We start from the raw sequence: 13,420 nt of genomic DNA on the forward strand, positions 1-13,420 counted from the left end.
AGCTTGAGGCTCTGCCTCAAAAAAAAAAAAAAAAAGAAAAGAAAATTAAGGGGTTATCAGACCAGGTTACGAACAAAGAAAATTGCAGGGTTTTGTCTGTTTGTTTGTTTTTTGCAATTTTTGGCCAGGGCTAGGTTTGAACCTGCCACCTCTGGCATATGGGGGTCAGTACCCTACTCCTTTGAGCCACAGGCGCCGTCCAAAATTGCAGGTTTTAAGGGCTGTTGATCAGGGCCCATTTCTCGCTCAGACAAGGTCTTTGGTACCATGACACTGTGCAAGATGGGTGACTCCCTGGCGTCTGGCACCCCGGTGTTCACCAAGGGCATCCTCATCCCAGGGCTTCGGTCTGACCCTCACAATGGCCATGTGGTACCATCTGGCCTACATGTGCCTCTCTTTCCTTAGTAGATCTACGAAGTAGAAACTGAGACTCAACAAAATTAAATTTGCCTGCTGGGGAGGGCCAGTGAGTGGCAAAAAAAGACTAGAACTCGAAGTCTATGCCTTATCCCAAGTCTTGTCCTTATATCAGGGGTTCCCGACCAGCAGCGTAGCCAGGCACCCAGAGCAGTGGTGGTCAGTGGCTCGCTGCCCCCAGCAATGATTCATCTCATGCCCTTAGGATTCAAAGAAAAAGATAAACATGACAAAATAATCTTCCTCAGGAAAAAGTGGCCTCTTTTTTTTTTTTTTAAAGTTTTTGCTTTCAATTACCTTTCAATTGCCTTAGTTTGAAGTTTTGTTTTTTTTTTTTAATTTTCTTTTTCCTTTTCTTTCTTTATTTTTATTTTTTCATTGAGACAGTCTTACTCTGTGGCCCTCAGTAGAGTGCTATCGCATCATAGCTCGCAGCAACCTCCAACTCTTGGGCTTAAGCGACTCTTTTGCCTCAGCCTTCCAAGCAGCTGAGACTACAGATGCCGCCATAATGCCCGGCTTTTTTTTTGGCGACAGGGTCTCACTCTGGCTCAGGCTAGTCTTGAACCTCTGAGCTCAGGGCAATCTACCCGCCTCGGCCTCCCATAGTGCAGGATTACAGGCGCTGAGCCACCGTGCCTGGCCAAAGTGGCCTTTCTGATTTTTTAATGTAGGGCCTTAGTTTCTTTTCTTTTTTTCTTTCTTCACTAAAACCTGTTAGCTACATTAAGTAATTGCCACTTCTTTAAAACATTTTTCTGGCTATAAAAATTTGTTATTTAAACACTTTGGCAAATAAACTATGGGAAAGAAAATTAAAACGACTCATCAACTCACCTCCCAGTGATAACCTGCGTCAGTTGAAATTTTGTCGTATTTTCTTCTACGTGTGTTTTTAGGGCCTTACTTTCTTTTTCTTTTTCTTTTTTTTTTTTTGAGATGGAGCCTCAAGCTATCCCCCTGGGTAGAGTGCCATGGCATCACGCTCACAGCAACCTCCAACTCCTGGGCTCAAGCAAGTCTCCTGCCTCAGCCTCCCAAGTAGCTGGGACTACAGGCCCCTGCCACAACACCTGGCCATTTTTTGGTTGCAGCCATCAATGTTGTTTGGCGGTCCGGGCTGGGGATTCGAACCCGCCACCTTAGGTGTACGTGGCTGGTGCCTTAGCCGGTTGAGCTATAGGCGCCGAGCCGGGCCTTACTTTCTTTAATGGAGCATTTGGTGGGATGAAATTATTCACTCGTGTTTATTTATTCAAAACCTACTATGCGACAGGCTCAGGCTAGGAGCTGTACCCAGGGGTAGAGAGTCAGATGTGACTCCTGCCCTCAAAGAGTATACCATCTACTGTGGACCCTTGAGAATTAACTTCTGCCTTCTACTTCAAGAATACCGGAAGTCCTGGGACAAGGTAAGAGCCCCAGCACAATGGTCACACGCACACACGGTCACTTAGCTACTTTCACTCTTTGTCCAGCTTGCTTACTTATGAGACTTTTTCACGTTGGTGCCGTCGGGTCCCTTCCCACAGTCATAGGCCTGGATGGTGAATGAGTAGTCTTTCTGCAGCTCACAGTCCAGTTTCTCTTTGGAGCGAATCACGCCCTCGCCAGTGGACTTGTCCACCACCACTGCGTCGAAGGGGACATTCTGCCCGTGAATTTTAAATCCACAAATCTCACCTGGGGAGTCAAAGCATAGCAGATTAGAATTCCTGCCACCCCAATCTCCTGCACCTCACCCTCCTCCCCCAGGTCTCCACCCCCAAAGAAAAGAAATGACAACGATTTGGCAGCCAGGGGTTTGGAGGGTCTGTGGACAAAGCAGGGGCACTGTGCTTTTAACATGGAGAAGTTCTGGGGGCTTTAGTAAAAAGAAGCATATTCTGGTTTTCCAAGCAACTTGTTTACTTTGCATCCAATTCATGCAGGGATACAAAAGAGAGAAGATACAGACAGGCATTCCACAGGAGCACTTAGGACAGCCAGGGCCTGAGAACACCAGCGCTGCCCCAGCCACTGGGAGGGCCAGGCCGCGACTCTGATTTGGACCAGAGAGAAGCTAAAATATGCAGTTAAGTGTTGAGAGAGGAAGCAGCGTGAGATATATAGGATCAGCACCGTAATTACAGAAATTCTGTCACCCCCCCAAAAATAAATAAAGATCAAACAAGTCTTCCTGTGCAATGAGCCTGGCTAAAATTAGGGAATCAAAACAAACTACTAAATAAAACAGGTAGAAATACCAACTTCAGGCATCCATTTCAACAGCTATCGGCAGGATTAAGATAGTGTTTCTATCTCGGGGAGGGATTTGCTAGACTTGGCTTTGTTTCGGCCTTTAATCTACCAAACCTGAGAAAGACTCCAGCCTGGGAACCTAACGGACATCGAAACTGGCTCGTGATCTTGAGGAGTTAACAATCTACATTTCTACTCTTGCCCATGGGAGAACATTTGTACATGTTTTGATGTTTACATAAAACTTTGCAATATGTAGTTCACACAAAAATGAGACTGAACTCTGCCACAATTCCAACAGAAAATTGTGATGGAGCAAATCTCGGAAGTCTCCAGAATTCGATTTAATAAAAATATATGTGATTATCCACACAGTTCAAATGGATGTCTGATTTCCAGATATTTCTAACCAAGGGTCTTGGTTACATACAATTTCCATCACTGTATTTTAAAATAGAAACAAAGTAGGAGAATAAATAGGGATTAAAGAGCATGACAGCTTTCTTCTGTTTAAGGGCTGATTCCCAATTTTATAAACAAAGTTAGTGGGTTAATACTCGTAAGAGGGAGAGAAAGAACCCTTTATCACCTTCTTTGGTGACTGTCACCTCAAAACTCTCTAAAGGGAGAAAAGATAAACCCATGTCAGTAATACAGGAAAGAATAAAGACGGAATAATAAGGAAAAAAGTCAAAGATGCACATATTACACAGAAACGTTTGACATATAATTTAATAATAAGCTCGGTAGCCAGCTACGAGGATTGCTACAGCGAAACCGGACCCTCAGTAACAAAACGTCACTTTGAATCCCACTTACCATGAGCAACTTCTGAAATTATCCTCACTTAAGGATGAAAATGCTGCTAGGACGTTTCTCACTAGGATTTTTCATTTAACGAAGGCTTTGATGGACAACAATTAGTCAGCAAACCTATTTGTTACTCTACAGTTTTCAGATTTTCATTTTCAAACTAAATTCTCTCAGCTAGATGCTGCTAACATACACCTCATCATGAGATTTAATGGAAAAAAATTTTTTTTGGAGCAAAAGGTTTTTAACTGTTTGTTCTGGCACTGAATGCGTAACAATGTTTTTCTAACTTAAAGTACCCAGCCAGGGCAGCAAATACAAACCCCTCTGCCAGCAGACTAGGTGCTTGAAGGTGAACAGAAACCGGATTTAAAAAACTGACAGTGATGCTGCCGCGACCACTGTTTTTATTACGTGAAAACTTTGTTCCCACGGTCGACATTGCCACACCCGGTCAGCACAGGGCCTGCCTACCACGCCTTCTATCACGGAGGGGTGAAATCCTGAGCGGGTCAGTCCCGCTGCCCCTCCACACTCAGCGTACGCTCCCTGTTGGCACCGTCACACCCCCAAAGGTGACATAGCCTGCGAAGAGCTCCCTTGCTTTTGTGAGGGGTTGTACATTTCCCCTAAACAGTGTCATTTCCTTCCTCTTGTTTTTAAAGATTTTAAAGACAGGATCACATGGGATACCGTTTTTGCTTTCCCCCGGCAGCCCTGTCCATCTAAGATTCCTCGTCCTTGCTGACGGACGTAGCTGTAGTTTATTCATTGTGCACTACTACCTATTTGTGAGAATCCCATTAGGACGCCGCAGCACTGCAAATAAATGTCTGCTACCGATTACTCATTTTCCACTGTGTGAAATGCCGTCCTTCCCTTGCTCTGCTGTCTCTGAACCAGGCTGCAACAACAGTGCCTCCCACAGCACCAACAGGTGCTGGCAGCCACATGGGCTATTTGAAGGAAGGCTAAAAGGCATGTTAAGATTAAACGGTAAGGCTTGGCACCTGTGGCTCAAGCGGCTAAGGCGCCAGCCACATACACCTAAGGTGGCAGGTTCGAATCCAGCCTGGGCCGCCAAACAACAATGATGGCTGCAACCAAAAAATAGCCAGGCGTTGTGGCCAGCGCCTGTGGGCCCAGCTACTTGGGAGGTGGAGGTGGGAGACTCGCTTGAGCCCAGGAGTTGGAGGTTGCTGTGAGGTTGCCACTCTACCCAGAGGGACAGCTTGAGTCTCTGTCTCAAAAAAAAAAAAAAAAGAAGATTAAACGGTACTAAACATCCACTGGCCACATTTCAAGTGCTCGGTGGCCACACACATGGCTGGTCACTGCTGTGAGAATTTTGTGGACACAGAGCGCTCCCACCACCGTTCCAAGTTCTGCTGGAGGGCGCTGCCCGGGAGCTGGGTCTCCCAGCTGTGGTTTCTAGGCACAGCTGACCTGTCCCGGTTTTGGAATAGCCCATGTTCCAACTAAAAATGGTTTTTACCTTTTTAAATATATTTCATAACATGAGAAAATTATACTAGATGCAAATATCAGTGTCCATGAATACCACCTGCCTGGAACAGACATGCTTGTTAGTTTAACATAGATGTGCAGCTGCTTTCACGCTGCACTGGCAGAGTTCACCACAGTCACGTCATTGCCAAAGAGCCCCTGTGGGTGTAAAGCCAAAAATACTCACTACCTGGGCCTTTACAGAGAAAGTCTGCTGATCTCTGCCATACCTGTGAGTAGAAGTGCCGGGTACCACACGTGTCAAATTGCTTCCCAGGATGTGCTAATTCATGACATTTTATTTTCTGGACATACATATATATTGCAAACACATTTAAAAATAATTGTGGGTGCCCAGCTTTAATTCAGAGAAAACGTCTGTTTTTGACGTGGAGTTTGCTGCTCTAAAGAGAAGTGGCAAGGCAGTCCCACGGCACCTTGGAAAGCTGATGCCAATCACAGAGTGCTTTCCTAACAGACCACCACACAGGTAAGTGCTGACTTAAGACCTCCAGGACGACCCACGTGGCCCCAGAAATGCTGCCAACCCCAGTGCACTGCTAAATAAGGAGCCACAGACACAATTGGGCAACGCCTCGGAGACAATTTCTGACCTACTGTGAGATTGCCAGGAGTGAACTGCTTGCCAGCAGCCGTAAGCTCTCCAGTCTCTCCTTGAGATTTCAGACCAGGACAAGGTGAGGGAAAGTGAGGAGGGAAGAAGGGCACCAGAGCATCTCGGGAATTTTGAAAACTAGTCAAATGCAGTAGGGGGTGTGTGTAGAATAAGGAATTAGATCAGTAACTGACCATGGACAATCAAGGTAACTGACTGCACCTCCATACCTGTTTCCAAGTGAGATTTCAGGTGTCTGAATGGAGACTGGAGAAAGCTCGGGAGCAAACCATGTGACTATCTGCAACTTCGATACAGGCTGGGGGTGGGGGGTAAAGGACCCACAAAGGGGGCCCCACTGCCTCTGAGCACTGGGAGGGCAGCTCTTCCTCCAGGTGAGAAGGAAGCGGCCGGAGAGTTTGAGCAGTAAAGAGATGAGTGTGTATTATGTTATGAAAGGCCCCATCTGTCTGGTGTGCTGAAAGTAAGCCTGGCAGAGGGCAAAAGTGGTTACTGGAGTAATCCCGGTGAGAAACGGTGAAGGCCAGAGCCGGGTGGTGGAAGTGGTCAGACTCAGGGTGTGCTCCAAAACCAAGGGTAACACTGTCGCCATCGGGCTGTGAGCAAGGACCTGCACAGTGAAGTTACCCTGCACTGACAGCAGAGAGACCGCCACAGCCGGCAGCCTGGCAGGGAGGGTGGGGAATGAGCGCCTCGGCTTTGAATACGTGTGTGTTACCGTTTGCCGGGGGAAATATACATTCTACTATCTTGAATAGTATCTACAAGATATGATTATCAAATACAAGAATATACATTCAAAAAAACTTGTGCATTCTCAGGCTTATCCTCCAAAAGACCAGATCTGATTTATAAGAAGAAAAGCAAAAATGTGTAACTGTAGCCCTGCCACGTGGCCTCACCTGTTTCAAGTATTTAAACTGGCTACTTTAATGGGTTCCACCAACAGGATTTGGTGCCTCAGAATCACTGGTATTTACGAAGTTGCTCATCACGCTGTACCCTTTACTGTAGTGACTTAAAAACCATTTGGCCAGGTCGCAGGCTGATGGGGCAGGGGCAGCACGGCACAGGCTCCACACCCAGGCAGGCCTGGGCCTCCTGCACCAGCTTCGGGGCTGTGCACGGCAGGGCTGAGCCCATTGAACCACCTGCAAAACCCACCTGGGGTGGCTCAGCACCTGTGGCTCAAGCGGCTAAGGTGCCAGCCACATACACCTAAGGTGGCAGGTTTGAATCCAGCCTGGGCCCGCCAAAACAACAATGACAGCTGCAACCAAAAAATAGCTGGGCGTTGTAGTGGGCGCCTGTGATCCCAGCTACTTGGGAGGCTGAGGCAAGAGACTCGCTTGAGCCCAGGAGTTGGAGGTTGCTGTGATCTGTGATGCCACAGCGCTCTACCCAGGGGGACAGCTTGAGGCTCTGTCTCCAAAAAAAAAAAAAAACCCCACCTGGGGTGCCCACTCCATGGGGCCACCTGCTCATTTGACCCACAACCCTGATTTTAATGAGGAAGATGGATCCAACCAGGGAGAGACTGGGACAGGGAACAAGTAACAGGGTGTCAGATGTTACAGCACATGGGCTGAGCTAGGGAAGCAGTGTCAGCAGGAAACGCTGAGGGGGGTTTTAGGGAAGCTGGCAGGACTTTGTAACCAAATGGACAGAGAACGTGACAGTCTGGACTGGCTCCCTGGTCTCTGGCGGATGGAGGCATTCTCTGAACTCAGGTACAGAGAAAGAGGACAGTGCGTGGGAGGAAGGTGATGTGCTCAGTGTCTGTCTCAGCTCTCCCTGGAGACCTGCCTGACTGGTGGAGCATTGTAACGTGAACCCGAGACATTACATTGTTCCATACATAAATACAGTTGTCCCTCTGTGGGGGGTGGGATTGCTTCCAGGACCTCTCCAGAATACTAAAAGCTGAGGATGTTTAAGTCTCAGATATATGGCGGTGCCTATGGCTCAAGGAGTAGGGCGCTGGTCCCATATGCTGGAGGTGGCGGGTTCTAACCCAGTCTCAGCCAAAAACTCAAAAAAAAAAAAAAAAAGTCTTGGATATAAAACGGTGTATTTGCATATAACCTACGCACAGCTCTGGCAAGTCACCATTAAATCATCTCTAAATATAATACAGTGTGAATGCTACATAAATGGTTGTTACATGAGCTGAGTATCCCGTATCTGAAATGCTGGGAACAGAAATATTTCAGATTTCATTTTTTTTTCTGGTTTGGGGATATTTGCAAATACATAAGCGATATCTAGGGTACCCAAGTCTAAACATGAAATGCATTATGCTTCCTATACTATTATTTCTTATAATTCTTGCATGAAATAAAAAGTCTTGACTACATTTTGGCTACACTTCATCACAGGAGGTCAGGTGTACAATTTCCCACTTGTCATGCTAGTGCGTGAAAAGTTTCAGATTTTGGAACGTTCTGGATTTCAGAATTTTTCTTTTTTTAAAAAAAGAGTCTCACTCAGTTGCCCAGGCTCAAGTGTTGTGAGTCAGCCTAGTTCATAGCAACCTCAAACTCCTAGGTTCAAATGATTCTCCTGCCTCAGCCTCCTGAATAGCCGGGACCACAGGCACCCGCCACAACACCTGGCGAGTTTTTCTATCTTTTTACAAGAGAGACGGGGTCTTGCTCTTGCTCAGGCTGGTCTCCAACTCCTGAGCTCAAGCAATCCTTCCACCTTGGCCTCCCAGAGTGCTAGGATTATAGGTATAAGCCGCTGTGCCTGACTAGATTTCAGATTTTAGGATTAGTGACGCTCAATCTGTACTTTATTATTTAGGAAATAATAACAAGGAAACAAAATTTCTGTACACATTCAGGACAGACACACCTTTTTTTTTTTTTCTTTGAGACAGAGCCTCAAGCTGTCGCCCTGGGTAGAGTGCCGTGGCATTATAGCTCATGGCAACTTCCAACTCCTGGGCTTAAGCGATTCTCTTGCCTCAGCCTCCCAAATAGCTGGGACTATAGGCGTCTACCACAACACCTGGCTATTTTGGGTTGTAGTTGTCACTGTTGTTTGGTAGGCCCCCTGGGCTGGATTCGAACCTGCCAGCTCTGGTGTATGTGGCTGGTGCCTTAGCTGCTTGAACTACAGGTGCCAAGCCTTTTTTTTTTTTTAAAGACAGAGTCTCACTCTGTCACCCAGGCTGGAGTAGGGTGGCATGATCACAGGTCACGATAGCCTCACACACCTAAGCTTGAGTGATCCTCTCTCCTCATTCTCCCCAAGTGCTGGGATTATAAATGCAAGCCATCACGTCCAGCCCCATCTTTTTATCTTTGAATTATTTTCGATCCCAGCTTGGTTGAATCCAGGATTAGGAACTCACAGACACAGAGGGCTGACTTTTGTTTAACATAACTACGGCAATGTTATCATGGCTGGCAAAATCAACAATAATTCCTTAGGTATTTCCATAATGAGTATCCTGCTGCCTCTGAAACTCACACTCAACTTAAATCTTCCTCCCCTAAACTGGAGACCAATTTCTGTCAATGACACTCCAATCTCCCAGGAGCCAATTTTTTAAACTTGAAAGTCGTCACTGACTTCTCTTTCCCTGTCTTCTTCCTTCACTGTGTGTACAGCTCACAGCAGTGACAGGCACGGCGTGGTGGGAACACACACCCCACACCTCACACAGCCCAGAGCAGGACTGCTCAGAATCGCTCCTCACACGGTTTCCTTCTTGCCAGACTCTGTGCAAGGCTGTGCTGGGAAATCTACATCAAACCCTGTTGTCATCATGCTGAAAAGGCCCTGCCAGGCTTCTCGGAAGACTTCTAGCTAGTCTAGCTGGGAACAGGACAAATCTTTCCCCCACTTCACTCCCCTAAGATCATCTAAAATAGAAAGAACTTTACTAAAGAAAAAAAATTTTTTTGAGACAGTCACAGTCTCATGCTGTGACTCTGGGTAGAGTGCCATGGCATCGGCCGCCCAGGGTGCTAGGATTATATAGGTTTGAGCCACCGTGCCCAGCCCTGAAGAGAATTTTTAAGGCAAAACATAAAAAACAAATGAATCTGGCTCGGTGCCTGTGGCTCAAGTGGCTAAGGCGCCAGCTACATACACCTAAGGTGGTGGGTTTGAATCCAGCGTGGGCCCGCCAAAAAACAACAATGACCGCTGCAACTAAAAAATAGCCAGGTGTTGTGGTGGGTGCCTGTGGTCCCAGCTACTCTACCCAGGGGAATAGCCTGAGACTCCGTCTCACAAAAAAAAAAAAAAAAAAAAAAAAATGAATCCAACAAAGTCCATGTTTGAGATACCCTAAGTCATGCTGGGGTCCCAGCTGACAGCACCTGGTCTTCACTTCCCTTCTCTGTGCCTTCGAGAAACCTCTGCTTCAGGCTGGCCCTGCTGTTCTTTCAAAGTTGTCTGCCCACTCTGAGGGTGGCCTCTCCCGCAAGCCTCCCGGCTCTCAGGAGATCCTGTCCTTGTATAACAAGTGGTTCCTTCTCTCCTCCTGGCGGTCACTAGTGCTGCCTCTGATGGTCCTCTCTGGTTGCAAGCAACAGAAATCCATTCTAGTTAACTTGGGAAAACAGCCCTTACAGGAAAGCTACTGGAACTCGTGGAATGAACTGCAAGCCAGAGAAAGGGATGTGAAAACAGATAGTTACCAAGGTATTTCCAGAGACCAGGAAACAGGAATCACAACAGTCCTGTGGCCAAACAACCTGGTCAGGTGGAATGGAACTGCGACTATTCTTAGCATCTTTGTCACTCTGCTCAATATTCAAATTCCAAAGAGAAAGCTCCGTTCAGCTGAGCTTGGGCTGTGCACACACTTGGCTGGGGGCGGTAGGGTAATGGGTTAGGGACTCACCATCTATATATACCTAATGGGGAAGAGATGGGGTGCTATAAAGGAAAAATAGACAACTGCTGAACAACGTGTATGCACCTTCAATGTCCCTGCAAATCCAACCATCTAACCCACTTCTCACTGCTCTGCCTGGCCTTGGTGCCCACCCGTATCAGCTGGGGATTGAGCTTGATATTAGATTATCTCCCATTTCTTGTGAACTTTGGCTTCCTTGATTGATAGCCCAGGCCAGTTTCTGGGACAAGCTTACACGTGGCTCTAATCAACACAGTATTTCAGGGTACTTTTTGGGGGGTCACCATTCACTTGGTCACCCTAGGTAGAGTGCTGTGGCATCATAGCTCACAGCAACCTCAAACTCCTGGGCTCAAGCAATCCTCTTGCCTCAGCTTCCCAAGTAGCTGGGACTACAGGCATGTGCCATAACACCTGGCTAGTTTTTCTACTTTTAGTAGAGACAGGGTCTCACTCTTGCACAAGCTGATCTCACACTCCTGAGCTCAAGCCATCCACCTGCCTCAGCCTCCCAGAGTGCTAGGATTACAGGCGTGAGTCACTAGGCCTGACCTGAAATTTCTTTTAGATTCTATTCATATCATTATTATTCAATCAATCTTACAAAACATCCACACTTAATCTGGTGAGGCAGGAAAAAGAATGCCAGAATACAACCAGCTACTAACGGGAAGGGCTCAAGAGGGAGAGGGGGCGGGCGGGGAAACACCCAGCCTTCTAATACAGGCAAAATAGAAAAAGTGTCATTTTCGAAGCAGCAGCAATGGGGCCCAGACAAAAGGTTCAGACTTTTTTTAACTCTTCATTAAATACATAAACTGTAAAGTACGTTTTATGACTCACGTCTACTCGAGCTTTTAGCAGATTAATAAGAAAAGAAGTAAGAAATTGAGTCATTCGAATTTCCTAAAGTACTTGACAAATATCAAGACTCTGTCCCCCTGGTTTACCCCAAGAAGACAACAATCGGAGCTGCTACTCTCTGTTTAACAGGAATGGTGATGGCTGGTGATGTCTTAACACAGTGCTTCGGTGACTGAGCTTCCAACATGACACATGTATTTATTTCAGAGCTTTTGACAAGCAAACTCTAGTGGGTCCCTCCACACACATCTTGTAATAAGACTGAACCAGAATGTTCACGCAGTGAACTTGAGAACCCAGGCTGGAGACAGACTGTCCAGGAGGTCTACCACGTACGAGCTGTGTGGTCTCAGGCAAACTCACTTGCTTCTCCTACATGGATTTATGGTCCCTCAATGGGACCCTGGGCGCTGATGTGTGGACGAGAGATAAAAGGGAGAATGAGGTGGTCTCTCCTGCAGACACACTCTGAGCTGCTTCCTCACTGGAAAACCAGAACAGTGACAGTGTCTACTGTTGAGAAGAATCAAACAAAGTAACCCACACGAGGCTCTCTGAACAACCCCTTGCCACTCTGTTAGGACCCCACGGCTGCCACCACCATGATCCTCCTCCTCTTCATTGTGCTGCTAAATTAAGTTCAGTGCCACTAACAAAACCAAGCTAAGATCAAAATAAAGGTCCAGATCTGTCTTACTCCCAAAATACGTAAGAAACTCTATGAGGGAATGAGACACTATGAAGACTTCAGTGGAAAGATGGGGAAACACTTCTCATGGAATGTTAAGGGAAAATATATTCTTAAAAGATGCTGTTAATTAATAACAGCAGCGGTGGCAAATCACAGCTCACAGCAACCTCATACTCTCGGGCTCCGTGTATAGTACCTACCATGGACCAGGCACTGTTTTAAGCTTTTCAAATGTAAAAATAAACAGCTAATAATCCTCAAACGCTCTGAGGTATGTGACATAATTATCCTTGTACCATGGATGAAACTGGGCACAGAAGGGTAAATAATTTGCCCATTATAACAAGGCCAGTAAGCGGCAGAGCCAGGATCCAAGCACTGGGCAGCTGGCTCTGGTAGGTCTGTGTTCCTGACCCACCTCATAGGGGCAGTATTCAAGGTCGGGTAGTACCACGGGGGGCAGCGTCCCATGTCAGATGGTGCCATGGGGGCAGCATTCCACGTTGGATGGTACCAGCGGGGGCAGTGTCCCACATCAGACAGTGCCACGGCCATGGCACTGGGGGAACGGGTGTGTCCCATGGCAGGTGGTGTCATGGGGGCAGTGTTCCACGTCCAGCGGAACCACAGGGGCAGTGTTCCAGGATGGGTGATGCCAAATCAGCAGAAGAGGAAGGGGGGTGACATGGTGGCTGGGAAGGTGCTCCCTCCTGCCAAGGGACCTGGACCCCATGCTTCAGTCTAGAATATCAACCCCACTCCTAGGTGTATACCCAAGAGAACTGAGACTTATGTCCATATGAAGACCTGTACCTGAATGTTCACGGCAGCATTATTCATGACAGCTAAAAGCAGAAACAATGTCCCTCAGTAAATGAGTGGACAAACAGAAGGTGCTTCCTGCATATGATGGAATATTGTGCAAGGTGAAAAAGGAATAAAGAGCTGGTAGATGCCACAACATGGGCAAACTCTCAAGTCACCATGTTCTAAGGGAAAGATGCTAGGCATGGGCGGCGCCTGTGGCTCCAAGGAGTAGGGCACCGGCCCCGTATGTTTGAGGTGGTGGGTTCAAACCCAGCCCCGGCCACAAACTGCAAAAAAAAAAAAAAAAAGAAAGAAAGATGCCAGTCACAAAAAGCCACAGATTGCATTTATATGGAACATCCAGAAACAGCAAATCCATAGAGGGTGCCAAGGGCTGGAAGGTGCAGGAAACTGAGGGGTGTTGCCATCTGCAGCAAGGGTTTCTTTGTGGAGTGATGCAAATGGTGGAATTAGACAGAAGTTGACAGCTACATAGTTTTGTGACTATACGAAAAACCGGTGAACTGTACACTCTAAGAGAATGATTTTTATGGTATGTATCTTC

The 13,420-nt window shown here is 47.0% G+C and overlaps 1 protein-coding gene across 2 annotated transcripts in view; it reads right to left on the reverse strand.

Annotated features, from left to right (window-relative positions):
• CLSTN1 (calsyntenin 1) overlaps nucleotides 1-13,420 on the reverse strand; it is a 71,160-nt gene that overhangs the window by 21,334 nt on the left and 36,406 nt on the right. The window contains exons 3-4 of one of the 2 annotated variants that reach the window (XM_023515164.1): nucleotides 3,251-3,280; nucleotides 1,908-2,103 (exon numbers count right to left, since the gene is read on the reverse strand). In XM_023515164.1, coding sequence (XP_023370932.1) covers nucleotides 1,908-2,103; nucleotides 3,251-3,280 — 226 coding nt within the window. The remainder of the gene's footprint in view (nucleotides 1-1,907; nucleotides 2,104-3,250; nucleotides 3,281-13,420) is intronic. The other variant, XM_023515166.1, reaches the window with a different exon arrangement.

The sequence above is a fragment of the Otolemur garnettii genome, unplaced genomic scaffold (assembly GCF_000181295.1).
Source record: "Otolemur garnettii isolate 467f Iridium unplaced genomic scaffold, OtoGar3 scaffold00067, whole genome shotgun sequence".
In the NCBI taxonomy this organism is placed as follows: Eukaryota; Metazoa; Chordata; class Mammalia; order Primates; family Galagidae; genus Otolemur; species Otolemur garnettii.